General features: G+C 40.2%; 2 protein-coding genes across 9 annotated transcripts in view; one reads left to right on the plus strand and one right to left on the minus strand.

The window, feature by feature from the left end:
• The window catches only part of FYTTD1 (forty-two-three domain containing 1), a 40,792-nt gene extending 38,744 nt beyond the window's left edge, over window positions 1–2,048 (minus strand). Inside the window, exon 1 of the mRNA XM_049628348.1 lies at window positions 1,980–2,048. Coding sequence (XP_049484305.1) covers window positions 1,980–2,004 — 25 coding nt within the window. The 5' untranslated portion in view covers window positions 2,005–2,048. The remainder of the gene's footprint in view (window positions 1–1,979) is intronic.
• Window positions 2,049–2,166: 118 nt separating this feature from the next.
• Window positions 2,167–15,089, plus strand: part of RUBCN (rubicon autophagy regulator) — a 58,435-nt gene continuing 45,512 nt past the window's right edge. For 4 of the 8 annotated variants that reach the window (XM_049628337.1, XM_049628339.1, XM_049628342.1 and 1 more), the window contains exon 1: window positions 2,168–2,413. In XM_049628337.1, coding sequence (XP_049484294.1) covers window positions 2,349–2,413 — 65 coding nt within the window. In that variant the 5' untranslated portion in view covers window positions 2,168–2,348. Of the gene's footprint in view, window positions 2,414–11,889; window positions 11,965–15,089 lie in introns of those variants that run through there. The other 4 variants (XM_049628340.1, XM_049628341.1, XM_049628344.1 and 1 more) reach the window with 3 other exon arrangements.

Raw genomic sequence — 15,089 nt, forward strand, 5'->3', positions numbered from 1 at the left:
GTAAAAAAAAGTAAGGCCCCCAAAATAAATACAGTTCAATACCCTTTTTATAAAGTTAAAACACAAAAAATTTTAAAATGATATATCCTAGGAATATAGATTGATACAAACTATATAAAAAGGGAAGCTTGGGGCGCCTGGGTGGCTTGGTTGGTTAAGCGTTCAATTCTTGATTTTGACTCAGTTCATGATCTCACAGTTTGTGGGTTTCAGGAAGGCATTGGGCTCCACGCTGACATTGCAGAGCTTGCTTGGGATTCTCTCTCTCTCCCTCTCTCTCTGCCCCTCCCCAACTCAACACTCTCTCTCACTCTCTCTCTCTCAATAACAAATACAATTTTAAAAAAGGGAAGCTGTGTAATCATAAACAAGAGATTCAGGATATGGCCACATGGGGTGAAGGAAAGCAGAGGGATGAGATGGGCGGTACATGGCTAGTGTAGGTTATTATCACGTTTATTAACTGATTGCTTTAAAGAAAATAGGTGTCAACCCAGACTTGGACATAACATTTCCCAGAATTTTTACTATAGAACTCTCCCAGACTTTTATAATTTTAGATCTAGAATTTTCTGATAAAGCTTTCATGTAAATAAATATGCTAGGATCATGTGGCATTAATCTGGGATTTTATTATATGCCAAAAAATGAAGTTCATACATTTATAGAAATAGAAGGTAGTGAAATCCCAATGACTAACACTGCTTCTTCCTTAAAAAGTATAACCCTTTAGTAGGAAAGTAGGAGAAAGTTTGAACAAAGTATTTTTTATATAAATGGAAGTTGGAAATTATAATTTGCATTAAAAACCTCCTTCATTTCACTTTTAATTCACAAAAAAAGGTTTCTAAAATTTGAAAATTCCTGTAAGTCATGTATAACTTTTAATAGAATAACTAGTTTTCCATGACGTTAACCTAGATCCTTCCCTCACAGAGTAGTGCTGATTCTATCGCTTTACCATTGCTCTAATCCCAACCTCCTTCCTTTAGCCACTGCCCTAGTTCAGGCCTGGACTTGCAGACTAGTAACCCAAAGGCCACATTACATTTAGCCTACAAACATGCCCCCCCCCCCCCCCCCCGCGTAATGTTTACAATAAAAAAATTGTTGCCAATATTTAAAAATCTGGAAGCTGTACTTAAAAATTCAGACTCCAGCTTCTATTGCAAAATCAGAGTATCTGGCAACTCCAGACCCATATGCCCATTTTACAACATTCAATTATAGAAAAGGTGAAACTTCCCTTCTTGGATGAGGCTTCCAGTTCTGAGTTTCTGCCACTCTCCTACAACCAGCTCACTTCACTCAGCATTACCTGCTCGGCCTCTATAGGGATTTCCAATCTCCTCTCATAGCCATTCTTCCACCCTTACCTACAACCTAGTTTTCTAAGCAGTTTTGGTGAAATCACTTCTTGATTTTCATATCCTTAACTTGCTCCTAATTGTTTTAAGGATAAAATCCAAACTCCTTGGAATGACTCTTCATGTTCTGGGGTGCCTGCTCACCAACACCATTTTATCACCACCTCTCCTCAGCTCTTATTACTACTCAGAACCAGCACTCTCCAAACCAGCATGCTTCCTCATGCCTGGGCCATTGTTTCCACTTTCTCATTTACTGGCTAATTCATACTTATCCTTTAAAACCCTGCTCTGACATCAATTCTCCAAAAAACAAAAACAAAAACAAAAACAAAACAAAACAAACAAAAAAACAACAAAAAACACCTTTCCCTAAAGCCTTTTCCTCCTGTTTTTTCTTTCCGATCTCAAAACAACCCGTGCTCTTCAGTTTGTGAGCTCTTCATTAAAATGCTTGAGGTCCCCAAACACCACCGACAGGTGTTAAACCAGGGTAGGCTGAAGTGGGGTTAACGTTACTTGGATTAAGACCAGCGTTATTTCCTAGTCTAGACTTCTTATCGAGTCCGGTCCCCAAGGTGAAACGTGAGAGGAGTGTGTAAAGGTTCACACCTGCACGGACTCTGGCGGTTAACATCTTTGCTCCCCATCTGGCGGCACGGCCGCGAGCACGCAGCCAGGATCTGCATCCGCCGAGAACGCGTCCTCGGATTGGATAGGGTGGTGCATGCCGGGAGCGACCGAGTCTTCGAAGTACTTGCTGGGAGTTGTAGTTCTTGGAACCGGAAGTGGGGGGTGGCGGGGATAGGAACAGCAGCTGAGGCAGTAATCACCGCGCCTGCTGTCAACTCGGGTGTAGTGCATCACCCTGAGCCCACCCACCGAGGGTGCCTCCTCCGTTCCCAGGGAGCTTCGGAAGCCCTGGGGGGCGAAGCGGCAGGGACACCTCTCTTCAGAGAGGAGACGACGTCGCAGCCCCGGATGCGGCCAGAGGGCGCGGGAATGGAGCTCGGCGGCTGCGAGGAGCGCCTGCCGGAGGAGAGCAGGTGGGCTGGGAAGGGCCGGGGAGTCTGAGGCAGATGGATGCGCCAAATCACCGGGAGAGTTGGGAGGGCTCGGAGGGCACCAGGAGAAGTCGTGATAGACATAGGGCGATTGCTGCGGGCGACTTGTTTGGGAAGAAATTGTGAAAAGAGGGACTGGCAGGGCGTGGATAGGACGGACGAGGGAACGGGTTTGATGAGGGTAAGGGAGGGTGAGTAGAATATGTTGAGGGCAGGGGGAGCCGGAGGGGAAGGTGGGTATTGAGAGGTGCTGTGGTAAGATTTTACCGGCCAGAGTCTATAGATAGGGGTAGGGCACATGTTGATGCCCCCAGTGAAACTTGCGGTGATAGCAAGTCGGACCAATATTGAGAAGGTTGGTGTTGTAAGAATTTCTGGGCGCAAAGGTTAGGCATTATGAGTGGCCTAGAAGGAAGCTTAGGCGGGGACGAGTGTGAAGGAGAAGTCGAGAAGGAGGGCCTGTGTATGAAAGTGGACGGTTGTAATGGCCTTGGTGTGGGGGAGGGGGCTTGCTAATGCGACTAGAAATTGTGTGTGTGCCGCTGTCAATGTGGCAGGACCCCTCAGCCATTTCCTTTTCATCTTCAAACCCTTCACTCCTTGCCCACAATGCAACTAAGCAATTTCACATTTATTTATACCAAACTATTATCATCCATTTCATATTTTTTAGAAATGGAGGTTTTAAGATTTTGCAAACTACTTTGACTAAATAGTGACTTATGCTCTGTATAAGGTGCTTCCCATATTTAGGGTTTGCTTCATTGAGAAAACATCAGCAGGGAAAAATTAATGAGGTGTTGTGCCCAGGTGAAGACCTGGCTGTTTGTAAGTTTGACTCCTCTTTTATGTACACTGGTAGCTTGTGGCCTGTTGTACAAAACGTGGACTGACAAGATGGGGTTCCTGCCTGAGATGTATGAATGATCAGTTCAGTGAAACTGAACATTTTACTTCCCTTTTCCATGTTTCAGTTTCTGCTTATGTATATTTGGCTATTTATTCTTCCTCCAGATGTCTGTGAAATGTTTCATGTAAGAGGTCCCATATAAATTCTAACCAAGTTTTGGGATCATTTTTATTTTCCTTTACCAGTTCATGTAGGAGAGGCTGCGTTGGAACTTCAAGTTAAAATTTCCACCCCGTCTAGCTGGACTTCTAGCTAGGTTAGTTATTAATGGATTTAAACAAACACTTACCACACGCCATGCACTATTTAAGAGACCTGCAAGTATTATTTAATCCTTATGACAACTGTATGAGGCAGGAATTATTATTATCACCATTTAATAGATGAGGAAGCTGAGACATGGAGAGGATGAAGAACTTGCCAATTTCATATAGTGAATCCTGGTGGAACTGGGATCAAAACCAGGCAATCTGGCTCTAGAATCTGCACTTTTAGTACTTATGCTATGCTGCCTTTCATTATGCTCATGTACTGAGACAATGAAATGTGTAAGATAATGAATTTTAGGGCATTCTTTGCCTATCGCTTAGGCCAGTAGAAGAGCTCCTTTGCGGGTATCTTTTTCTTTCTATTATTTTTTCCCCATGCTTGCCTCTTAACCAACCAACTCTAGTCAGAATTTAATTTCTGCAGTGGGATTATCTCCACAGGGTCACTGGTATTGTTGCTATAGCCTACTCTTTGCTCGTGGCTGGTTAACTCAGAATGTGTTGTTTAATGAGATTTCGTGGCACCAGTGGCCTCCTTAGTTCCAAATAGACAACTGGCATATACATGCCTTGTGCCTGAGAATTGAGGCATTGTGGCTGGGTATTGCAAACCTCACTTTCTGTGGTCAATAATATACCCAATTCAGAAAATTCCTCATAATGAGATGGCCTCATTTTTATACATAAAGGATAAACTTATAAATGTATTTTCTGAAAGCAGTTGATGTAGTGAAATGTGCATAAGCTTCATAACCAGATAGACTTGCATTTGAGACCTAGCTCTACTGCTTAATTTTTTTTGAGTTTAATTACTCATTTTGAGAGAGACAGACACCGCACCAGTGGGGGAGGGACAGAGAGAAAGAGAGAGAGAGAATCCCAAGCAGTCTCCTCACTGTCAGTGCAGAGCCTCATGTGTGCTCGAACTCACTAACGGTAGGATCATGACCCCAGCTGAGATCAAGAGCTGGGTGCTTCATTGACTGAGCCACCCAGGCACCCCTCTACTGTTTAATTTGGCTCCTCCATCTGGGAAAAATAATGCCTTCCTGACTGGTAAGTTGTGAGGGTTTGATAAGATAATGTACATGAAGCTCCTCATAGAGTGCCTGGTATGTACTAAGTGCAAAACATGTCTACTTCTGTCCCCTCCCCAGCTTTCTTGAAATAAGGTTGGTGGGTGCTTTTCTGGTTGCTGTTTTCAATTGTATAGCCTGTTCTTCCTCCTTCCATGGCTCCTCTGAGTCCAGTGAACTGAGGATTGGGGGGTTAGCTTAGCTTTTCACTTTATCCTTGGAGTGTAGTAATTTCATAGGTTCCCTTATTTTTCATCTAACTAGTTATCACTCTAGCAGAGTGCTACAGTGCTTAGAGATGATACTTTACTTTCTTTAGTTATGTAGTAAATACCAGTTGTTTGGAGGTTGTCTGATGAAACTACTAAACAGTGAAAGGAATGGTCCTGCTAGCATTGCTCTGCCACCCTAGACTGCCTTGAGCTGCACAGTCTGAGCTTGGAAATCAGCTATATGTAGAGTTTTCCTGATGAAGTGATCCAGATAATGTCAAAATTCAAATACTAAAAGACTTTTCAGTGTCTCCAAACTGAGTTCATTCCATTGACTGAAACCTTTTCATCCTCTGTTCTCTACCTCAGTTAGTAGCATTTTTCATTCAGTCAGCCAACCCGGAAACCTCAAAGTGAAATTTGATACTTCCCTCTTCATTTCCCATATCCAGGCAGTTACCAGGTCCTATGAATTTTGTTCCTGATTTTTCACTTGAAGCTTTATTTTTTTCTCCATTTTCAAATATATTTGCTTATATTACTAAAAAATCCAGGGAGTAGTATTGCTTTAGGCATGGCTTCTTAGGTTCTTAAACAAGAATTTGTCCCTCTCTGTGGACTCTTCTTCCTTATGTTTTGGCTTCATTCTTAGGCAGACTTTTCTATAGGATGGATAACACTTGGCAATTTCAAGTTTAGCAATCTCAACCAAAAAAAAAAAAAAAAAAAGGCAATCCCAATAGGTACAACAAAAGCAAAAATTCAGAGGCTGACTATTTTTGGGCTGACTTGACTATTTTGGGGCTGACTTGAGTTATGTTCCTCTTCTTCTAATTGAGGTATGGAATATGCCTGTCAATCAGGCCTAAATTATGTGCTCAACCCTGGATCCTGTGGCAAGGGGATACTTTCTTGGAACTTCACAGACCAGAGTAAGTTGCAGAGGGGTGATTCCTCTGTGGAAACTCAGGGTTCTGTTACCAAAAGAAACGGACATGAATTCTGAGCACATGTAAATAATATATTCACTGAAGACCCTTATTATCTCCATTGTGGATTATCTCAGTAGCCTCCTAAATGATCTCCCAGTCTGAACTCTAGCCCCAATTCCAGACAGCCTCCACATTGCTGCCACCTTAATTTTTCATAAGCAAAGTTACTATAGTATTTTGCTCTGAAATGTTCAGTCCTTTCTTATTGAAAATAGAAAATAGTTAAAACTCCTTCCCTGATATTTAATCTGTACCTTGATCCCTATGAAATTGCCAGTTACAAAACAATGGCATTCACTCACTCTTATATCTTCCTCATCATTCTCATTCTTGCTTCTCCACATTCCCTGCAGTATCTCCTCCTTTGCCTGGAAGGCTATTAGTCATCTTTCAAATAATGCTCCTTTATTTTTTTTAATTAAAAAATATTTTTAAATGTTTATTTTTGAGAGAAAGGGGGTAGAGGGCAGAGAGAGAGAGAGGGAGACACAGAATCTGAAGTAGCCTCCAGGCTCTGAGCTGTCAGCACAGAACCCGAGGCAGACTGTGAGATCATGACCTGAGCTGAAGTCAGTGGCTTAACCCACTGAGCCACCCAGGTGCCCCATAAATAATGCTCCTTTAGAAGGCATCCTTCACCTGCTCTTTTCCATATCTATAGCATTTCTCTTTTCATGGCATAATTATGTAAGTGCCCATCTTCCCTATTTCATTATGAATACCTTGAGAGATGGTGACTCCTCCTCTTTAACACCATAAGCCCAGTGCTTCACATATAATCAGCATTCAATGAATATTTACATGAGGAATGGAAATGTTAACAATGTGGTCATGCCTCTTACAATTGGGCAAGTGCTGGTGGTACCATTGCCATTGGAAGAGCCTCTTTTCTCCCTTTCTCCCTATTTATTTTCACTTTTTTACATTTATCCTCATTTTTTATTTTCTGCCCTTTCTTTTCCTTTTTTTATATGGTAAGGCAGGAGGATCACATAATTTTTGAGCAATCTATACTTCTGGTCCAGTTATTAGTACACCTACCCCCACTACTCACTACCCTCACCCACCCTGAAACATACTCTTAAAGCCCTGGGGGGAAAATGCTGTTGCCAGAACCTGGGTGAGGGTGATCTATCAGCTGACAGCAGGGACCCTAAGCTGAAGCTTTTCCCAGGTATCCTTCCCACAGCTGTTCTGCTTTTTATAGCTGCTTTATCACTCCTTTTATTAAATGGAATCGTTCTGTGTGTGTTTTGTTGTGTTATCTTGCCTCCATAAATCTTACCAACTAACCTGGGTGATTATAGACCAGCTCTGTCCAACATGATAGCCACTACCCACATGTGGCAATTTAAGTTGAAATTAATTAAAATTAAATAAAATTTAAAATTTCGGTTCTTTAGTCATATTCTCCAGATTTCAAGTGCTTAATGGCCATGGTGTCTAGTGGCTGCCATACTGGATGGCATAGATATACCACATTTCCAGCATCGTAGAAAGTTCAATTGAACAGTGCTGTTATAAACTTAAATCTGAGTTTTTCAGGAAACAACTAGAGTATGCTTACATGTTTTTTTAGTTCCTCTGAATTGGGCTTGCTTGAAGTTAAACTCACACCTGATTGAGAGGAGAGAAGATTATTAAAGGAAGTCATAAATCATTAGTGACTAAATAGGGACTTGGCAAACTATCTTCAAAATTTGTGGGGCCATGGCCTCTGCCAATGAAATTCACAGAAATTGTGCTAGATTGTAGGACTGAAGAGATGATTGATTTTTTACTAGAAAATAGCAGAACCCCATAATTTCTAAAAGATTCTAAGACAGTCTCCCTATGAGCTTTCTCATTTGGATGCTTTTTGTGAAGAAAGCATTAAGAGCCATAATTTCAATTCCCTGTCTACCCCATTCAATACCATGACTTTATTTTTGCCTCCTCAAGAGTCCTGTGAGATTTAAAATTTTCTGAGGTGTTTGTTTTGTACTATTTGTTCTACTTTTGTTTTTTGTTCACTGCCTTATAGCTCTATGGCCACAGAATATACCTGTACTTCTGCTTTGGAGGATTGATTGACTTTTTGTGTGTGTGTACCTTACTTAGTACAAGGCTAGTTTTTGTGAATGTGTCTATGCTTAAAAAAAAGTGTTCTTCAGGACATAGCTTTCTAGATGTAAAGAACAACCTTACATATTATTCAGCTCTTCTAATCACTTTTTACTTTATGGTTTTCATGATTTGAACATTAATGTCCTATTACCATTGTTTTTTCTATTTTCATTTTTTTTAAGATTTTATTTTTAAATAATTTCTATACTCTGTGTGGGGCTCGAACCCACAAATCTGAGGTCAAGAATCGCATGCTCCCACCAATTGAGCCAGCCTCTCAATTTTCTTTCTTCTGTTTTCTACTGTTTTTGCTTTGTGTGTGTGTTTTGTTTTATATATTTTGAGGTCATGTTATTACATACATAAAAGTTAATGACAGCTGTATCTTTATTATGGCCTCTTTGTCTTTTTTAATGATTCTTGTCTTGAATGCAACCTTCATAAAATATCATAATTTCCACTTTTTGCTTGATTGGCTGCTTTGTTTTAAATAGTTGAGTTTATTTCATTGATTTTTATTTTTGTATCATATGTGTTTCATCTTAATTCTGTCATCTTTTAAAAATGATTTTTAAATTTTTTTTGTTTATTTTTGAGGGAGAGAGAGAGAGAGAGAGAGAGACAGAGTGTGGGCAGGGGAGGGGCAGAGAGAGAAGGAGACATAGAATCTGAATCAGGCTCCAGGGTCTGAGCTGTCAGCATAGAGCCTGATGTGGGCTTGAACCCACTAACTGGAAGATCATGACATAAGCCGAAGTCGGACGTTTAACTGACTGAGCCACCCAGGTGCCCCTAAAAATGATTTTTATAATATTCTCTTGCTCTTTCTCTGCCTCAGCAATTTTTGAGATTGTCTAATTTTAGAGGTGCTTGGGTGGCTCAGTCTGTTAAGCACCTGACTCTTGATTTCAGCTCGGGTCATGATCTCATGGTTAGTGAGTTTGAGCCCTGCCTCCGGCTCTGTGCTGAAAGCAAAGAGCCTGCTTGGGATTCTCTCTCTCTCTCTGCCCCTCCCCCATATGGGAACGTGTACGCTCTCTCTCTCTCTCTCTCTCTCTCTCTCTCAAAAATAAACTTAAAAAGAAAGATAATCTTGGGGCGCCTGGGTGGCTCAGTCGGTTAAGCGTCTGACTTCAGCTCAGGTCATGATCTCGCAGTTCATGGGTTCGAGCCCCGCGTCGGGCTCTGTGCTAACAGCTCAGAGCCTGCTGAGCTGGGAGCAGCTGGGAGCCTGCTTCTGATTCTGTGTCTCCCTCTCTGTGCCCCTCCCCCGATCGCACTCTGTCTCTGTCTCTCTCTCAAAAATAAACAAACAGTAAAAAAATTTTTTAAAGATAATCTAGTTTTAGTTGTAATGATAGTTAGCTCTTACTTTAAAATAGTATCCCTAAAACTGAAGCAATTGAAGCAGTCTTTCTTTCCTCGTGTGCCTTTGCTATCGAAGTGGTGGTGTGTGCCTCCTTTACCTTGTTTGTAAAGCATTCTGCTACCCAGACAACATAAGATGTGACTGTATGGTAATGAGGTTGACTTTCTTATATGACTCATGAAATTAGCCTTACTGCTTTGCAATAAACCCTTATATGCTTCTACCATTCTATCAACTAAGCAGATTGGAGTCTCTGTTAGATACAAGATACCTCCAAATCTGAGGAAGTCTTTTCTAGCTTTCCTGCTTCAGTGAGAGCACCATGAGCATAATCAGGCCTTCAAATCTGTGCTTACCAAGGGGAGATTTAACCCTAGTTTAAAATCAGTTGAGACATTGTTTAGGTGGGGAGCACAGTGACAAGTCTTCATTTGTGTTACAGACTGTCCAATCCTAGATAGTTTTTGGCAGAATTTTCTCTGAGGCAGAATGGGTAAGAAGGCTTACCCATTATTTAGGTACCCCTTCTAATGTAGTTGAATTTATTATATTTATGCAGTGGAAGTTCAAAGAAGGAAAAGGACAGAGAAAAGAGAAGGAATATTATTATCTACTCTATGATGGTGCTTTCTATAGATGATCAATTACTCTGAAGGAACTGAACTTTAAAGAATTTAAATGGCTTACCCAAGGACGCAACAGCTAGTTTGTGGAGAGCTGGGATTCAAATTCAGGTTGGCCTGACTATGAAACTTGTTCTCTTCCTGCTGCATGACATTTTCTCAATCCTTATTAAAGCACAGAAGAAATAGAAAAAACACAGTCTCTATCTGTGAGGAAACAAACCACATACAATAACAATTTTTTTTTTTAACATTTATTTATTTTTGAGACAGAGAGAGACAGAGCATGAACGGGGGAGGGTCAGAGAGAGGGAGACACAGAATCTGAAACAGGCTCCAGGCTCTGAGCTGTCGGCACAGAGCCCGACGCGGGGCTCGAACTCACGGAGTGCGAGATCATGACCTGAGCCGAAGTCGGCCGCTTAACCGACTGAGCCACCCAGGCGCCCCAATAACAATTTTTTTTAAGGATGATTAGGAGGAATGTTGTATTGACAGTGTATATTATAGGGTTTCAAACGAAGGAGTTACAGCAAGTCAAACTATTTACAACTTTTTATTTTAACGTTTATTTATTTTTGAGAGAGAGAGAGTGTGTGTGCGAGTTGGGAAGGGATAGAGAGAGAGGGGACAGAAGATCTGAACGAGCTCTATGCTAATAGCAGATAACCCAGTGTGGGGCGTGAACTCACAAACTGAACTCACAAACCATGACATCATGACCTGAGCCAAAGTCGGACACTTAACTGACTGAGCCACCCAGGTCCCCTTATTTAGAACTTCTTAGGAGAAGGTTGAACTAGAGCTGAATCTGAATCCCTGAATAAGACAAGAAGAGAAGCATTCTATGTGGAAAGGTCTGTATAAATAAAGTCATGGAAGTAGGCATGAGGTTGGCATGTTTATAATAGAGTGCATTAGTGAGACTGTATTCAAATTGAGGAGTACCGAGAAGGAAAGTTGGTATTTAGATGGGGGCTACATGATGAAGACGTTTTGAACTCCATACTGAGGAGTTTGTACATCATCAGTGGTTAGGTTTCTGACATAAGGGATTTTCCTTTTTTTAAATCTACTCATTGTTGAAATTCAATAAATTTGATGTCATTCAAATGTAGTGTGATTGGTGAGGCATTTGTTGAATAGATATGAAGTTACAAGCATGCCTTCGAGTACTACTTATTCCCTCCTAGACATTAAAATTCTGCTGTCAGCCATTAAAGAGATGGGACTGGCCAATGGTTAGGTTCTCCTAAGTACCCTGGAGTTGAGAGACTATAATGAAGTCAAGCATGTTTTTTCTATAAGCATATTATTTACTTAAAAACATCGTAAATATTTAACTGCATACTCTACATGTCAGATACTATATACTTAAAACCAGAAAACATGGAGCCTGAAAAGAAGACAATTAAACATATATGTGATAGTCTCTTGCTACTTAAAGTGTTACTAATTAATTGTTTCACTTAACTATGTCTCCTTCTGCTTAAAGAAGGAACCTATTCTTTTCAGAGAGTGCTTTTTGGTATTAAAAGTCCCAAGTGTTTGCCAGACCACAATCTTTCAGCATAAGATGCCCTTGACACTTTGGTATTTAGAAAATCCTTGATGGTAGTTTCCAGCCTCTTGTTTGGTAACTTTATTCAGATTATTGATCTTTCATTAATTGCTAGGCTCAAGGAAGGCCTAAACACTTCTTCCCTTCTCTACATTCCCCTCATATAACCAGAGGTAACCACTATTGCATATCTCAATTTCTCTCAGCATTTTTATGTTGATGTCATAAATAATTTTATATTCTGCTTTTTATACTTTAACATATTATCTATCATTAACTTTGGAAACTCTTCCTAATGAAAAACTTTAATGGTTTCATGATATTCCATCATTTGGATATCACATACTTTTCTTACATTTCAGGGATCAAATCCTTATCTGACTTGGGACAACCTGACCTTCAGTCTTGATTTCAGGTAGATACCACAATTCATTGCACACTGTGGAGGGAATATGCCAATAAGTTGAAGCTGTTTCCTTGTACCACTAAAAAGGACACTGGAGATCCAAGACATGCTAATATATATTTCTTGGGTTAAAATCTCACTTTACAATTGCATAGTACTTATTATGTATATACTATTTGTCATATATTTCAGTTGTTTTTAGTGATTATGTGTTAGTTATATGGCATTACTCTTTTTATTTATTTATTTATTTATTTATAAGTTTTTATTTGAATTCCAGTTAGTTTACATACAGTGTCACATTAGTTTCAGGTGTACAATATAGTGATTCAACATTTGTATACATCACCTGGGACATAGCACTTTTTTTTTAATTTTTTTAATGTTTATTTATTTTTGAGAGAGAGAGAGACAAAGACAGAGCACGAGTGGGGGAGGGGTATAGAGAGAGGGAAACACAGAATCTGAAGCAGGCTCCAGGCTCTGGGCTGTCAGCACAGAGCCCAACGCGGGGCTCAAGCTCACAGACCGTGAGATCATGACCTGAGCCCAAGTCAGACGCTTAGCCGACTGAGCCACCCAGGTGCCCCTGGGACATAGCATTTTTTAAAAAAATAACATTTGCCTGTAACTTTTCTGTTTTAACCTTGAATATCACTTTTTAAAAAAAATTCCGGTATAATTAACACACTGTTAGTTTCGGACATACAGTATAGTTTTTAAGCAATTCTATGTGTTACTGAGTGCTCATCATGATAACTGCACTCTTAATCCCCTTCACCTATTTCACCCATTCCCTCTACTCACCTCCCCTTTGGTAACTATCAGTTTGTTCTCAGTTAAGAGTCTATTCTTTGATTTGTCTCTTTTGTTGTTGTTTTGTTTCTTAAATTCCTCATGAGTGAAATCATATGGCATTTGTCTTTCTCTGGCTGACTTATTTCACTTAGCATTATATTCTCTAGGTCCATCCGTTTGGTCGATGGATTTTATTTTTTAGGGCCAAGTAATATTCCATTATATATATATATATATATATATATATATATATATATATACACACACACACACACACACACACACACACACACACATCCCCCACATCTTCTTTATCCATTCATCTCTCAATGGACACTTGGGCTGCTTTCATAATTTGGCTATTGTAAATAATTCTGCAATAAACATAGGGTTGCATATATCTTTTAAAATTAATATTTTTGTATTCTTTGGGTAAATACCCAGTAGTAGAATTATAGGATCATATGGTAATTCTGTTTTTAATTTTTTGAGGAACCTCCATACTGCTTTCCACAGTGGCTGCACTGGTTTGCATTCCCAACAGTGCAAGAGGGTTCCTTTAACTTCACATAGTTACCAACACTTGTTGTTTCTTGTATTTTTTATTTTAACTATTCTGGCAGGTGTAAAGTGATATCTTATTGTGGTTTTGATTTGCATTTCCCTGATGATGAGTGATGTTGAGCATCTTTTCATGTGTCTGTTGGGCATCTGTATGGCTTCTTTGGAGGAATGTCTGTTCCTATCTACTGCCCATCTTTTAATAATTATATCTTTTTTTTTTTTTTTTTTTTTGGTGTTCAATCTTGTAAGTTCTTTTTTTTAATTTATTCTTCGAGAGAGAGTGTAAGTGGGGGAGGGGCAGAAAGAGGGGGACAGAGGATCCTAAGTGGGCTCTGCACTGACAGGCTGACAGCACCAAGCCCAACATGGGGCTCAAACTCATGAACTGTGAAATCAAGACCTGAGCTGAAGTTAGATGCTCAACCAACTGAGCCACCCAGGTGCCCCTCAACCTTGTGAATTCTTTATAAATTTTGGATATGTCATTCAATAAATTATAAGATGTGTCATTTGGGAATCTCTTCTCTCATTCTGTAGATTGTCTTTTAGTTTTGTTGATTGTTTCCTTTGCTGTGCAGAAGCTATTTATTTATTTATTTATTTATTTTTAATGTTTATTTATTTTTGAGAGAGAGAGAGACAGAGTGTGAGTGGAGGAGGGGCAGAGAGAGAGGGAGACACAGAATCTGAAGCAGGCTCTAGGCTCCGAGCTGTCAGCACAGAGCCCGACGCAGGGCTCGAACTCACAAGCCGTGAGATTACGACCTGAGCCGACGTCAGCCACCCAATCCACTGAGCCACCCAGGCACCCCTATTTATTTATTTTTAAGTAGGCTTCATGCCCACCATGGAGCCCAACATGGGGATTGAACTCATGAGCCTGAGATCAAGAGTTGGATGCTTAACCAGCTGAGCCACCCAGGCACCTCCTGGTTTGTTTGATTGTTGTTGTTGTTGTTGTTGTTGTTGTTGTTGTTGTTTTGGTAAAGTAGAAGCTTTTTATTTTGATGTAGTACCAATAGTTTATTTTTGCTTTTGTTTCCCTTGCCTCAGGAGACATATCTAGAACAATATTGCTATGGCTGATGTCAGAGAAATTACTGCCTGTCCTCTCTTCTAGGCTTTTCATGGTTTCAGGTCTCACATTTAGGTCCTTAGTCCATTTTTTAAAAAGTTTTATTTATTTATTTTGAGAGAGAGAGAGAAAGAGAGAGTGAGAGAGCATGAGCACAAGCGAGGGAGGGGCAGAGAGAGGAGGAGAGAATCCCAAGCAGGCTGCACAACAGCAGCGTAGAGCTCAGTGCAGGGCTCAAACTTACAAACCGTAAGATTATGACCCGAGATGAAACCAAGAGTCAGACACCTAACCGACTGAGCTACCCAGGTGCCCCAAGTCCTTAATCCGTTTTGAGTTTATTTTGTGTATATGTGAAGTGATTTGGTTTCATTCTTTTGCATGTAGCTGTCCAGTTTTCCCAACACCATTTTTTGAAGAGACTATCTTTTTCCCGTTGCATATTCTTGCTTTGTCATAGATTAATTGACTGTATGATGGTGGGTTTATTTCTGGGTTCTCCATTCTATTTTGTTGATCTATGTGTCTTTTTCTGTGCCAGTACCATACTGTTTTGATTACTACAGCTTTGTAGTAATATCTTGAAATCTGAGATTGGATACTTCCAGTTTTGTTCTTTTTCAAGATTGCTTTGTCTATTTGGGGTCTTTTGGGGTTCCCTACAAATTTTAGGATTATTTGTTCTAGTTCTGTGAAG

This window comes from Panthera uncia, chromosome C2 (assembly GCF_023721935.1).
Source record: "Panthera uncia isolate 11264 chromosome C2, Puncia_PCG_1.0, whole genome shotgun sequence".
Lineage (NCBI taxonomy): Eukaryota > Metazoa > Chordata > Mammalia > Carnivora > Felidae > Panthera > Panthera uncia.